The sequence below is a fragment of the Esox lucius genome, chromosome 3, assembly GCF_011004845.1.
Source record: "Esox lucius isolate fEsoLuc1 chromosome 3, fEsoLuc1.pri, whole genome shotgun sequence".
Lineage (NCBI taxonomy): Eukaryota > Metazoa > Chordata > Actinopteri > Esociformes > Esocidae > Esox > Esox lucius.
The window spans coordinates 12,424,749-12,438,075 of NC_047571.1; the positions used below are offsets into that span (position 1 = coordinate 12,424,749).

Consider the following 13,327-nt stretch of genomic DNA (forward strand, 5'->3'; position numbering starts at 1 on the left):
TGTGTGTGTGTGTATAAATAACTGTATATAGCAGCAGTAAATAAAATAATAAAAAAAAAATACAGTACTGCAGCTTAGCAGCAATATTGGTTGTGCTGGAGATGTCATTCATACTCACGGCAGGTCCCTTGTACCGCTGCAACATCTCCCACCATGCCCGGTCAGCTGCCCCTTTCTGGTACCTGGGGACCTGTTTCTGGACAGCCTCATCAGTGGCATCCCTCTTGGAAAGATTCTTCCTTATGGCTCCTGTAATACAGTAATCAGATATTGTACTTAAATGGTCTGACATGATTTTGAGAATTGCATGACATTCAAGACAAATGAAATGTTTCATGAAGACAACATGCTAGTGCAACTATAGTCTTGTTTTTACCTGATTGTAGAGCCAGCTGTGCCCTCAGCTTGACCTTCTCTTCAGTCAGTCACTTGATCTTCTCCAAATGTTCTGAAAGTTAATTATTCAGTTCTAAATATCTGGTTATTTTACAATCAGAACTCAAATCGCAGTGTCCACCAACATTTTCATTCTTTCCTTCATGTGCAGAGCTAAAACTTCCCCCTACCTCTGCCTTCTTGCCCTTAAAAATAAATTGAAATTGACAAATAAAATTGGAAGCAACATGCTTTAATAACAAGTTAAGCATCTGGGTTAAGTGAATGAACCCACACTTACCTATGTAGCCATCCTCTACATGGTGGCGTGGAGTACCTCTCTGGTGCCTTGGAGTACTGTGCTTGCTCCATCCTAAAAATAAAGTTGGTGAACAGGTAAATATGGTGAAACCAAGTAAACATTGCAGCAATTACAAGATCAACATGTAATTCACATACCTGGCGTGGAACTGCTGCCACACAGTTATCCTCCTCCGGGAACAATTGACATTCAGTTTGGAGTGATTTTGTTCTTGACCCTGTTTCACACCGGTCATTTTGTCACTGTGTTTCTGTGGCTAGTGACCATGGTAACGATGCAACTGGGTGATGGAGGTAGATTCAATTAATAGGTTTTATCAGAAACTCCTTACTCTAATATATGTCATTCCCAAGCATTCAAAAAAATTAGGGAAACATTAAAATATCAGTTCCAGAGAATTTACCTCAATATTAGTCCTCAGTGTATTTTAGACCTAGTTTCTTAAGCTAAGAGAAAATGGCAAGTGTACAGACATTCCATTTAATTACATAAGGGACGTTACTTCTGCTTCGCTGACCACATTACGACTTGATTTGTGTCCACCCTGTCTGTCATGGTAGATTAGTCACCTTGTTAGAGAGGGTGCTAACGTTACACAACTCAGTCATTAACCTGTTGTGACTGACCTTGCCAGGGGCTAGACCCTCTGAGGTCTCCCTATCCTGTGTAAGAAAATGACACGCTTCGTTAGTATGCAGCCCTTAAAAGCCACTGTACGTTCTTTGATAAGGATGAATGAGAATGATAATATCACTGACTACATTACACGACCCAGCAAACAGGGGACGTGCTAAGGACGTTAAGGGGCCGTGACCCCATTGACGGACGCTCCGGGGACATCTTACAGTAATGACAGTTTTCTGTTTGCAGGGGGTGTAGAACAGATTATGAAGAAGTCATCCTGACTCAAGTTCGTACTTTTCAGTAAAGATTTTATTGCTATTGCATTATGTCAATTTACATTTTAAAATAAAGCACACATTTATTTAGTGTATCAACCATGTTGCCTGCACGGCATTTCATTTGTTGTTTTACCATGTCTGTTAATCACTAGCCTTCATTTTGTTCATTTCTGACTCACCTGAGAAAAAAATTAATATATATATTAAAATTTCAACAGTTAATCATTCAAATATTCTAATTTCCTCTTCCAGTAGCCAAATCAGTTTTTAGCTCATTCTCTGAGACCTCATTACAGCATAGCACATTCCACTGTCTTTTTTCTCCTGTGAAAGTGAGAGACGGGATGAATTAAATGTGTGTGGCTGACCATGATTTAATTTGATAGTCCTTGCAGAATGCCTTTCAGTATCTGATGTGATATGTCGCCCTAATTTGTGGTCAGCCAGAGGCACTGTGACTATGAATAGAATAGCCTGTTGTTAAGAACACAAAGACCTGTATAACTCCAAGCTTCTGCTGCATAATGTCATGCAGAATCAAAAAAACAGACTTTTCCCACTATTCTACTCTCGTATTTTTTGTTTCATTCCTGTAGAGCATGATCGATCACTTTAAATGTACCTGTACACCTTGAAAGAGCAAAAGAGACCTTTCAGCTCTGTTTTAGTTTGCTGTGATGGCAGGAGCCGATGAGACCAACATTCTACTGTTGTTTTCCAAGTGGTTGGGCAGAAACGAGGTCAGGAAAAATCCTCATTCCCCTCAAGGACCATTTTTAACTGTATTGACCTCAGGGGGAAGTGCTGAAGGGCCAGCACTACGTGCCATCTGTGCCCAGCTATCAACAATTAGTGTGGACACACAGAATCAGCATTCCACAACAGTATTTTCCATTCACGGATGCGCTACAAAGCTATCCTATTGCTGCCTGGTAAAAATAGTGATGAGTGAACGCTTTTATTGGTCTGCAGTTGTTATCCAGAGGGACAGAGTTGCCATCTCAGGTGAAGGGAAAGAGGGAAAAATACTCAAGGTGAAAATGCTAACAGTAGGAATAGTTACTCTGCTGGGAAATACATAATTTACTCCCATGTCCAGAAAATATGTAAAGGCATAAAAAACTCTGTCTTTGACCAAGAAGGGCTGCGTAAAGAGTTTCTGGAATCATCTATCCTAATGCATGTTAGGGATTTGGTCCATTCACACGTCAGACGAGCTGACAGACAATGTGAGCTTAAAAACAGATACAGACTCATGGGCCAGTGCTCTCAGACCTCATTGTTTGTCAGAGGCACAGTAACTGTACAACTCAATTCCCTTGTGATTGTACAGAATCTCAGAGCATCTTTGCCCAATTCGTTTGTATTGCCTTGGATTATCTTCACTTTAGTGACAGCCTCCCCCATCTGTCACAACAGCATGCAAATCCAAAATGGGTGCTGTAGGAGACATAAGCAGGCCTTTTTTGCCACTAAGCTTCATCATTTCCTTAAGGCAAAGCAGCAAATCCTTTATCAGCCATCTGAAACCACATGAACCTGTAATGTGATGCATGTATTCTTTGTTCCGTCTGCAAAGTGTAACAGGGAGGAAGAGAATGTGTGATCTGCATATGGTAACAGTGTGTGGTAGGGCTTCCAAGTGCTGCTGTAGCTTGTCATATCCCAAGGCGGTTTTCGGGAGTGTTTTAGAAATTCTTCCGCTTATCAGAAAATCCCCATCTTCATTAGCACATAGAGTCCACACTATACACATTTCTTCATTAACATGTTTTAGAACCGTTGCATATCATGACAAGTTCTTCATTCACACATACTCTTGCACGTTACAGACCTCTTAGCTATATTTTTCCACCCTTTCTGATTATCCCGTGCGCAAAACTACACACAGATACACACACACACACAGAGCTCGACTCAGCCTCACCATGTGTTCTAAGGATTAAATGCTGTTTCTCAGGGGGCAAGCCATGCCATCTGGACAGTGGTTGATCGGAGTAGGCAAGGGATTCTCAGAACTATATGAACCACACTCTTTATTACAACAGAGTTCCTCACACCATTAATACTGGGTGCTGGTGGTTTTTTTTTTATGACCTTTTTTCCACACACACATGCAAGACATGTTCAAAAAACATCACACCTTTATCGGTCTACAGTGGTCATGACAAGAAATTCACGTAATCCATGCCATTGGGAGAGGCCTCTGGTATTCATAACCTCTGATGGGCTTTCCACAGCAGAACCTTATTTTCTATAGGGATTACATATAGGGCGTCCTATGGAGCTGGTCAAATGAGGCCCTCTACTGGGCATGTGCAATGTCTGGGGCGGCAGATTGCCTGGCAGTTAAGAGCACCCACCTTATCATTAATATCAATATGACATCTTAATTGCCTACCAGCCATGCAGGCTACTGTGCTATACTTTTGTTCCATTACGGTAGGGACTGATCTAGAGTTTAAATCCCTCTTTCTTTTTTTTCTTTCAGGATCGTGTCCCATAATACCCCCACTTCCCTCTCCCCCTCTCAACTTTAAACCTTTTAAACGCTTGTTTGGAACGCTTAGCACTCCAGCACAATATGACATTTAGCCCCTGCCATGAATTTAAAGTGTTCAACAGTTACATGTCACTTCTGTGGTTTATTGACCAATTCTGTTTAGATGGAATTACTTTGCAGAGGTGATTATGTTTTCATTACATAATGCTTACCTTCAACTTGGCAGCCTGGTAATCCTTTATGTTATGTGTGGCTGGCTTGTCATAAGCTTCAGTGTGTGAGATTACAAGCCGTTTAGAAATTACACCATTTAGAAACCGCATTTAATGTTTTATCATTTCGCCCCGTTTTTTGGGGGGATGTAGCACCTGTCTCTTGTACAGACAACTGACAAATAAAAGAGCCAGCACAGGAGAGAACAACGACAAGACACACATGGAATCAAAAATAGGTCAGTCTGTAATGAAGGACATCATACATCAAAAGCCATCAAATATGTAGGAGCTTTTCTATAAAAAAAAAGTGATGAAGTACATGAATAGATATGAGGCTTCCTCTAATCTATCACTTTCTGAAGACTGGAATATGTTCCATTTCTTAACAAGGTTGTAGCCAATCTTATTGTCACACACAAACACACACACACACATTAGTTGACTGAGCATCATCAAACCTTGTGTGAGTAATTGCATTAGCCATAAACTGTGCAGAAGGTCTTTACCATCAAAGTCTCAGGGCTCGAGCAAGCTCCTCAGATGACGACCACAACAGAGCACATCACTGGCTGGTTTCAGCTGGGGGTGGGTCTTCCCTTCTTACTAATCCAGAAATCTATAGAGGTAGGAGGATTCCAGCCAGCATTAGGACTTTAGGGAATCAAGACTCTCTCGGACACCCACCTCTATCTTCACAACACATAACAGCAGCACATCAGACCGTGTTCTGTACTCTGCAAAATAAAAGCCTAATACATGCAGCTAAAACTGTTTTTTCTCTTTTATCTCCCCTTCACACTCTGCTGCAAGATACAGAGAATAGTGAGAAGAAAGTGTGTTGGAGAACCTTGGGAGAGAAAGGAGGGGAGACAGAAAAAGAGAGGGAGAGAGAGAAAAAGAGAGGGAGAGAGAGTAGAGTGAAAAGAGAGGGACAGAGAACAGGACAGAGAGAGAGACAGGGAGAGAGAGAGAGTGTGTGTTTGAGGGGCTGTAAGTCTGTGTGTTCTTTGCTAGCAAGGGAGTTGCACTGCATTTGTCATCAGTCGTTTGGATTAATCTGGTCTAAAGGCCACCAGCTGGAGAGCCCGCGACAGACAGTCAAGGTAAGTGTCACAGTGACTGTCCTCAGTTTGTTTTTTGGGAATGAAATGATAAAATTAGGCAACATGGAAGCTTAGTAGTTCTACCCTCTGGGGCAGATGCTGAATGTTTGTGTTTAATGGGAGAGTTCAGATTGATTTCAGTTTCACTAACTTAAATAATAAAGACAAAATAGAGACATTGATAATAGACAGTCGATTATGAAAGTACATTTAAAAAATGACACTAGCAAACAAAGTATTTCTATACCACCATGTGAAATACAGTTTTCTAAAATGACTTCAACGTCAATCTAGCCCCAAAGTGACTAGGTGGAGTTGTATTGCATTTGATGTGAGGACATGCAGCTCAGTCAGTGGTCTTGCAATCAATGATCTGCACTGAATTAAAAATTATGCAAATGGTGCTGGTATTCAAACAGAGCGGATGCAGAAATCCATCAAGTCCAAAAGCTTCATGGTATTGTTTCTGTGACTACATGAAAACACAAAGGCAGGAGGTCTACCTCTCTACCCCTGTCGGTCCTATGTTCTTTGTATCTTTCCTTTCTGAACCCTGATGAATTCTCTGTGTGCCCAAGCGTTGCATTTTGCCTTCACTTTATTAATAAATTATGAGAGGCTGCATTGAATGTGACTTTTCTTTAAAACCGCTGGAAACTAAACCTGATTTTGTTGCAAAGGCCGTATTTTGGCACCGTCGTCTGAAATATTTTGTGCATTTCTTTGTGATTTTGCCACTGTTTCATGAATCCAGTCCACCGAAAGTGTCATAAGTTGATCAACTAATAAAGATAGTAGGTCATATTAAATGAAAACTTGCAGATGGCTTTTGAATGGAAAAGCGGTTGCCCCACTATTGCAGTGCAACTGAACCATTGCAACCCAGGTTCTATCCTGGTAATGGCACACCGACAGTGCTGCAAGGCTTGCCTGGTCGTGTCGTGCTCTAGCGACTCCTTGTGTCGGTTCGGGCACCTACTGTATAAACCCCAAAACGTTTCTTGTTAGCCAGAGAAGCAGTCTCTAAGCATGTTGATAAGAAGCAGAATGGCTTAATGGGATATATGCTCCAGAGGACACATTTACAAATCTTCAGAGCCTGCTGGAAATTGCTGCAAGGAGACAAGGCCAGAATCACAAATTGGACTACAAAATTGGAGGGGAAAGTGTTACAAAAAAGTAAGAAAAGAAAAAGAAAAGCTTGTTTTATGGACCAGGTTTTTGCCTTTAAACTCACAGCAGGGGAGAATCCAGTGACACAATGTGTTGGTCTATTTCAAAACAAGGAAATCCCTAATTCTTCTACAACTGGGGCAGCAGAGCTGATTTCCTGTCATAGGGTAATTGATGACCTCTGTGTTTGGGGGCAATTGCACCTGTTTCTGAATTCCAAGTAGTGTGAATGTGTGTGTCTGTGTGTGTGTGTGTGTGTGTGTGTGCGCATGCGTGTGTGTATGTGTACAAGAAAGTGATAATGATCTAGTAGCATACAGTAGCCCACAGATGGTTAAATGTACTGAAAGGGGATTTCAGACCGTGCCCTCGTGCCTCTGGTGATGTTTGTGCCTTTGGCCATGAAATTACAGAGATGATTATGCTCTGAGGTCAAATCAATGCTGTACAGTGTGTGCATGTGTTGGTGCACTAATGCTAACCCTGTTCATCTTCATCCAGACTCTGGTTCATATTGGGTTCAACTTCATATGACCAACTGGCTCTAACTGTTGCAAACTGGCTGCAACTGGCTATGAACAGTTGCAGTTTAACAAAATAATTTTTTTCACTGTTTGGGAATATTGATTCAGCAACAAAATGTCATGGTATTGCAATAAAATGCATAATCCAGCGCAAATAGACTTCACTGAAAAAGATGTCATCAAAAGGGACAAGCTTATGCATTGCAATTGCCAGCTTTCCTGGACTAATGTAGTAAAATACCTTTTCTTTGTTTCTGAAGGTAACACATCTCTCCAGGTACTGAAGGGGTGCACATGCAAAATACACAGTTGTTTTTTTCTTATTATATATTTCACATACATTGAATTCAATAACCTATATTCCAGCCAGCCCAAAGTTTCAGCTAGTGCCTTTCTCAAGGGACACTTCTTAGCATCTCCCGAAAGATCTTTACCCATAGTTCCACAGTCCTCAATCTAACTCACTCTGACATTGTCTGAGAGTTTTAGAATAATTCTGGTGGATTAGGGGTGGCTGCCTATGAGGTCACATGTTCATGCAGTAAGGGGGTTGGCTGAGTTCTTGCTCCACACAGACTAGTCTGTTCTCATTAGGCCCCTTGCTCTGGAGGCAGACACTACACACACATCTCACATTAAACATAACAGAACACTGATGATTGAGCGTTTGTTCATGCAGATTCAACCCTCACCGTCGTCTTTCCGACCACACCATCCGTTATCTGCGGTCATCGCTTAGTGATCGCTCAGTCTTGGAGACTGGGATAGGGGAAAAAGCGTGTGACAAAGAAAGTGTGACACACCGCAAGGGCATTTAGAACCTCTCGGCAGATAAGAACAGCAGGACTTTAGGCGTCAGAGAATAAAGCCGCGGATGCACAATTACCTGTCCGGCCGAGAATGTAGCCTACCATCGCCTTTCAACTGATATCCCTGTACCAAAGCATTGAGCCCAATGAACAAGAGAAACTGCACTGTAAAATATTGTCTAAACCTGATGCTAAAAATAAAGCTGTCGGTGGAAGCAGATTTAGTGGGCTGGAGGGAAGGGTTAAAGAGGGATGAGGGGTGGAATCAGTGGCAGCGGGCCTATACATCATTCAGTGATACGGAGGTGGGCACGGTAAACAACTGACAACAGCATTGTAATGTATGTCCATAACGGTGACCAAAATGCACTTCACTGTCAAGTCCAGAGGTGACTTGAGATCTAGTCGATTATGCACAACGCGCAAGCGTTCTCTTATCTCTGGTATGCAGTTGTAGAAATGCAGGAATGTCACATACTTCATGCAAAATAAATCACAAAGTCCGAACGATGACAGAGGACCTGCACAGTTGACCAATATCTCTGGCCTAGCTTCCTCCTAATGCCTCTACTCACATCAAATGAAATCACAGTTTGGTTCATTTTGCTGGGCATTGGCACAATGCATTGCATCTTTTATGCTCCCCCTTGTGATATTTTTCAACCTGGAGTCTCTTTTTATCTCCTTCATCTCCTTTTCCTGTGTGTCTCTGTATGTGTTTGATGTTTGCCCCTGCTCCACTAACTTCACACTGCCTGGCTCATGGAGTTAAATGCACTCCAGAGGACCAATGTGCTCATATTTCCTTTTTCCCCGAATCATGATCCGTAAAATCCCTCCAGTAAGATACTGTCAAGGTTGACTGGACGAACATAGAATGTGCATTATGACCTAAATTAGAAAAGAAATCTCAGTAAATATGGCCCAAGCAGAGTTTGTTAATCATGATGATGAGTTACTGAGCGGCTTTTATGAGATTGCTACAGTATGAAGCACTGCTGCTCGTTACTGTATTACCTTGGATGTAAGCTCTTCCCCAGGCTCTACTGGTACCAAATACAGACAAAGAGTCAGAGAGACACACAGTCTGTAGACAGAGATCTGTCTGGTGGAAAAGATTATGTTTTGCGTTACCTCGTAACTACTTTAATTGTCACATAAGACCATGTCTGTCCCTCTTTTCATCAGGAGCCTGATGTCATTGAGGACCAGCTGAATAGGAAGATAAACATCCGGGGACCAACACACCAATGTCACCACAACATCCCCTCGTTTCCTCATCCCTAAGATTGACCGCCCAGCTTCTTCTGTCTCACTGACGGACAGCCAGTCTCCCACTGGAATTCATCAGAGATCCCCCACTGCACAGATTGCCAATGATCACAAGGAACGGTCTGCTGCTGGTCTTTTGGTTTCTTTTGGACAAAGGCTTCCTGGCCCCGCTCCACTCCCCACCCCTAAGCAGGATGGGAAGAGGTCACCACCTGAGGGGCATGGCAGGACTGGGACAGAGGAGACATGGGATGGCAGGGGTTCAGAGGGTAAAGCGAGGATGGGTGTGGAACCAGTTCTTTGTACTGGAGGAATATATGGGATCTGAACCACAGTATGTTGGGAAGGTAAGACTTTTCCATTTGACTTATTCAGCAGATTGTTATCCGGAGGGAGAGGGATGTTTCATAGTTTTTTTCATAGTTCTTTTTGTGCTGCCTTGGGTATCAAACTAACAACCCTGGCATTGCAACTTCAGAGCTCATATTAAAGGATGCCCATCTTCATGAAAAAACTCATACATGTGTACATTCTATTTCATTTATTTTTTTACTTTTGCTGTGCTTATAGTTAAAAATACAACAAAAAAATACCATATGCCAACTCATATTACTCATCTAATATAACTACATTTTATTTTCCCCTTATTTTAATAATTCTACATGCCAAAAGACGAATATGGATTAATGGGCCAGCATATTATTCTTTGAGTGCAGAGACATTATCCAGAATGAGATTTTGAAGAAACATTCTTTTTTTTTGTATTTTGGTGCATTACATGATATGCTTACACCCTTTTTAGATATATACTGTATATAACACTGCTAAACTAACGTGTTTATAGCTACAATAAAAATGTATTAACTTTCAGGCAATTTACGAAGACCACATTGGATGCATCTTGTCCTTTGGCAGATTTATGTGCTTTTTAGTGTTTTATTTATATTTTTAATAGGGTAGCACATTTTATTTCAATGAACTATCTTGTTAAGTCACCTTAAAATACTTTGTTTTGGAGGGAGTGGTTGCAACCTGGCTGTGCAAATGCAGCTCAAGTTTATTTGATTGACAGTTATTGTTGTCTAGTGATAACCGTTAGTCCTGCTTTAGATGCTGCATTTCTTTACAGAGTGATGAAATGCCTGTTCAGTGGTGCTTCGAAACAGTATCTCAAAAGACATTTCCCTGTCTGCATTTAAATAAGCCATAGTGTGCCCTTACAGGTATACAAATATGCCATAACAGTATGTCTTTCAAGGCTCCACAGTCCATTTCATTGTGCTTTGTAGTCTATGGTAAAAGGGGAGGAGTCAGCAAAATGTGACTCAGTTTTCTCTGCAATAGAACAAAAACAATCAGAAAAATGCTGATCAACTACAAGCAAAAAGACTGCAAATAATGAGAAAAACTTCTGAACTTCCTTAATTAAGTTTTTTTTTAAAGATCCTGTTGGAAAGGAAAGGTTACTATCGTTTTAGTGTTTTGGTTCTCAAAGAAAATTAAATATCAGCATCACTCATCTGATGACATTTTTAGGTCAAAACTCAAACTAAAGAGGAAGTAAGAGGCTTGGGCTTCTGTTCATTAAGATTTAAAAGAATATACAGTACGCATACAAGCAGCTCGACACGAAACCTCTAATTGCTTGGTCTGCTTAATCAGTTCTGACTGTGATTTTGCAAAATTCTCAGCATCATTTCTAATTATGCCCACACAGAGGAGGTTAAAGAGATTTTTGGGCAGTTCCAAATCAAATTTCAAGAGGCATTAAGAACCATCCTGGAATCTGGCCATTCCAGCTCAAATGGGATAATGGTTTAGATTGACTTGTCGGCTGCCGCTGCCAAGGTAATCTACTACGTCCTTCCTCGGTCCGCACGGTCCCACTGGATGTGTTTCTGTTGGCTGAGAAAGGATGGATGGCATAGTTAAATCCACACATTGTCAGTTAGATGCTACCACTGCTACAGAGTGATTCAGTCCTTTCTGTCGGACTCTTTAAATGGCAACCTATTCCCAATATAGTGTACTACGACTATTTGGGACACAGCCAGTTACTGAGTGGACAATGAGGACGACAGAATAAAGAACAGCATGGAGCCCTGCCCAGCCAGCCCAGAGAGAACTGATTCATCTCCTGCTGATTAATAGTGGACAGTGTGGGAAATCAGTACCTTGATTATCACTGTTAGCTACATGCAGGTATTTGAAAATGAGAACATACAGTGGATTAAATTTGTCTTGGAAACAGTGGCCAAACGCCATGACCTCCTTTTCAGCAAGGGAGATCTAGTTACACCCCTTACTCAACTGAGATCCTTCAGAGGCATATATTGTATTTTAAGACATTTGCAGATATGCCTTGGTCATTACGTTACTGTATTGTCGCCTTTGTACTTGGATTTGAGAAGACAACACTTTGATGAATGCACACTTACAAAACGAAAATTTTGAATTCCCCAGCAGTTACAGTGACGGCCACAGCATTCCTGGCCAATCTAGAGAAAAAGCATTTCCTTCTTTTTCATGCACACCTTTGCACCCACTGATCCACGTTACCCAAAGCTCCTCCACTGGGTTGGTCCTCATGCATTATGCAACCGTAGTTGGACACAGACACAGCTGAACAGCTAAGGCTGGAAGACCCACATTTAAACACCAGCTTGCTTTGTGGTCCTTGATCTGACATTCAGCAAGCCTTAGGAGAAAACAGCTTTGTACCACTGTACTCTACACAATTAAACAATCTGCCCCCATATTGAGCAAAAGCCAACTGCAAGGAAGGCTGAGCAGTGGGCTTGTCTGTTCTGAGATGCATTAATCTTCTCTTTTGTTGAAATCTCTGTGTAAAACTGTCTGGTGTGCTGATCATTCAAACATGCTAGTTGAATTCTTGAAAGCCACATCTCAGTTTGAAAAAAACTGGATTTAAATTCAGCTCTGATTTCATTTGGCCGGTACAAACTAGAGCCATTACCCTCCACTGGATATAATGAGAACATTAATGTAAATCTTCTTAAATAAACACACAGTCATCAATTGTCTGTGTTAAGGACACCAGAATGAAACCATGTGTTTTGTAGTTTAGAAAAAGTGCTTTACAAATGAATTTACATATTAGTAGTTTATTTAGTAATGTGTGATTACCAAAACATCACTATTAGCGATTGAATCATATTCTAGTTAATCAGAGTTCCCAAGCCAGTGAACTTTCAAAATGCAGCTTTATCCAAGTGTGCTTTGATTCTAGCCCAAGCCAGTAATATTGTGAAAGACAGTGTAACATTTTGCAGGAGCAAGGAATACTGGTAGTCAGGCAAATCATGAATATCCAATGCAGAGAAATTCTGCAGCAGATGGTTAACTGTTCAACAGTGGTTTCAGTCATGAGAAGAGGATACCGCTCACCCCTCTTTGAGCAAGGATTCATCACACCCTTGACCCTCTGGTCCTTCCTGCTGAATGACCTTTTACAGAGACACATTCATTTATCTTGCTGGCATGTCCGTATGTGCCTCTCAGACACCCAAATGGACACATAATGCATACGCTTTAGCTGAAATCTCAACACCTCATTCTATTCTACAACTGCCCTCAGTTACACATTTCAACTGGTCTGTATTCATTCATTTTTCTCTTCATAAAAGGACAGAAAGGATACTGTTAAAATATTATATTCAAATATTTTTTTCCCTCATGATTCATGTTAAACCAGTCATTGTTTCTGCTGACGTGTCTTTGGTTTGGCCAGGAATGGCATTAATATCTTTTCCACTTTTAAACTCATTATATCCGAACCAGCTGTCAAGAGTAAAATCGTGTTCAGCCTGCTGAATGCAGTGTCTATACCTGACAGTAAAAGGTCATGAAACAAATGTTTCTTGAAGTACATCCCTATGATTTAATTACATTAATTTCTATTTATTCCTAAACAAAGCACTCATCTCATGGATGGGAAAGATTTGTATGGTTCCCTGCATACTTAAACTGACCGTTTGAGTCCCAATTGTCACCCTATTCCCTAGGCAGTGCACTACTTTGCACTACAGAACCCCGTCCATAACGCACTACACCGAGAAAAGAGTGGAACATCCCTCTCATGGTTGGTTGTTGTTTCAAGTTTCAAGGT

General features: G+C 41.2%; 1 protein-coding gene across 1 annotated transcript in view; it reads left to right on the plus strand.

Moving 5' to 3' along the window:
• Positions 1 to 5,261: 5,261 nt before the first annotated feature.
• The window catches only part of LOC105022716 (cadherin-12), a 38,547-nt gene continuing 30,481 nt past the window's right edge, over positions 5,262 to 13,327 (plus strand). Inside the window, exons 1-2 of the mRNA XM_010891380.3 lie at positions 5,262 to 5,420; positions 9,115 to 9,545. Coding sequence (XP_010889682.1) covers positions 9,303 to 9,545 — 243 coding nt within the window. The 5' untranslated portion in view covers positions 5,262 to 5,420; positions 9,115 to 9,302. The remainder of the gene's footprint in view (positions 5,421 to 9,114; positions 9,546 to 13,327) is intronic.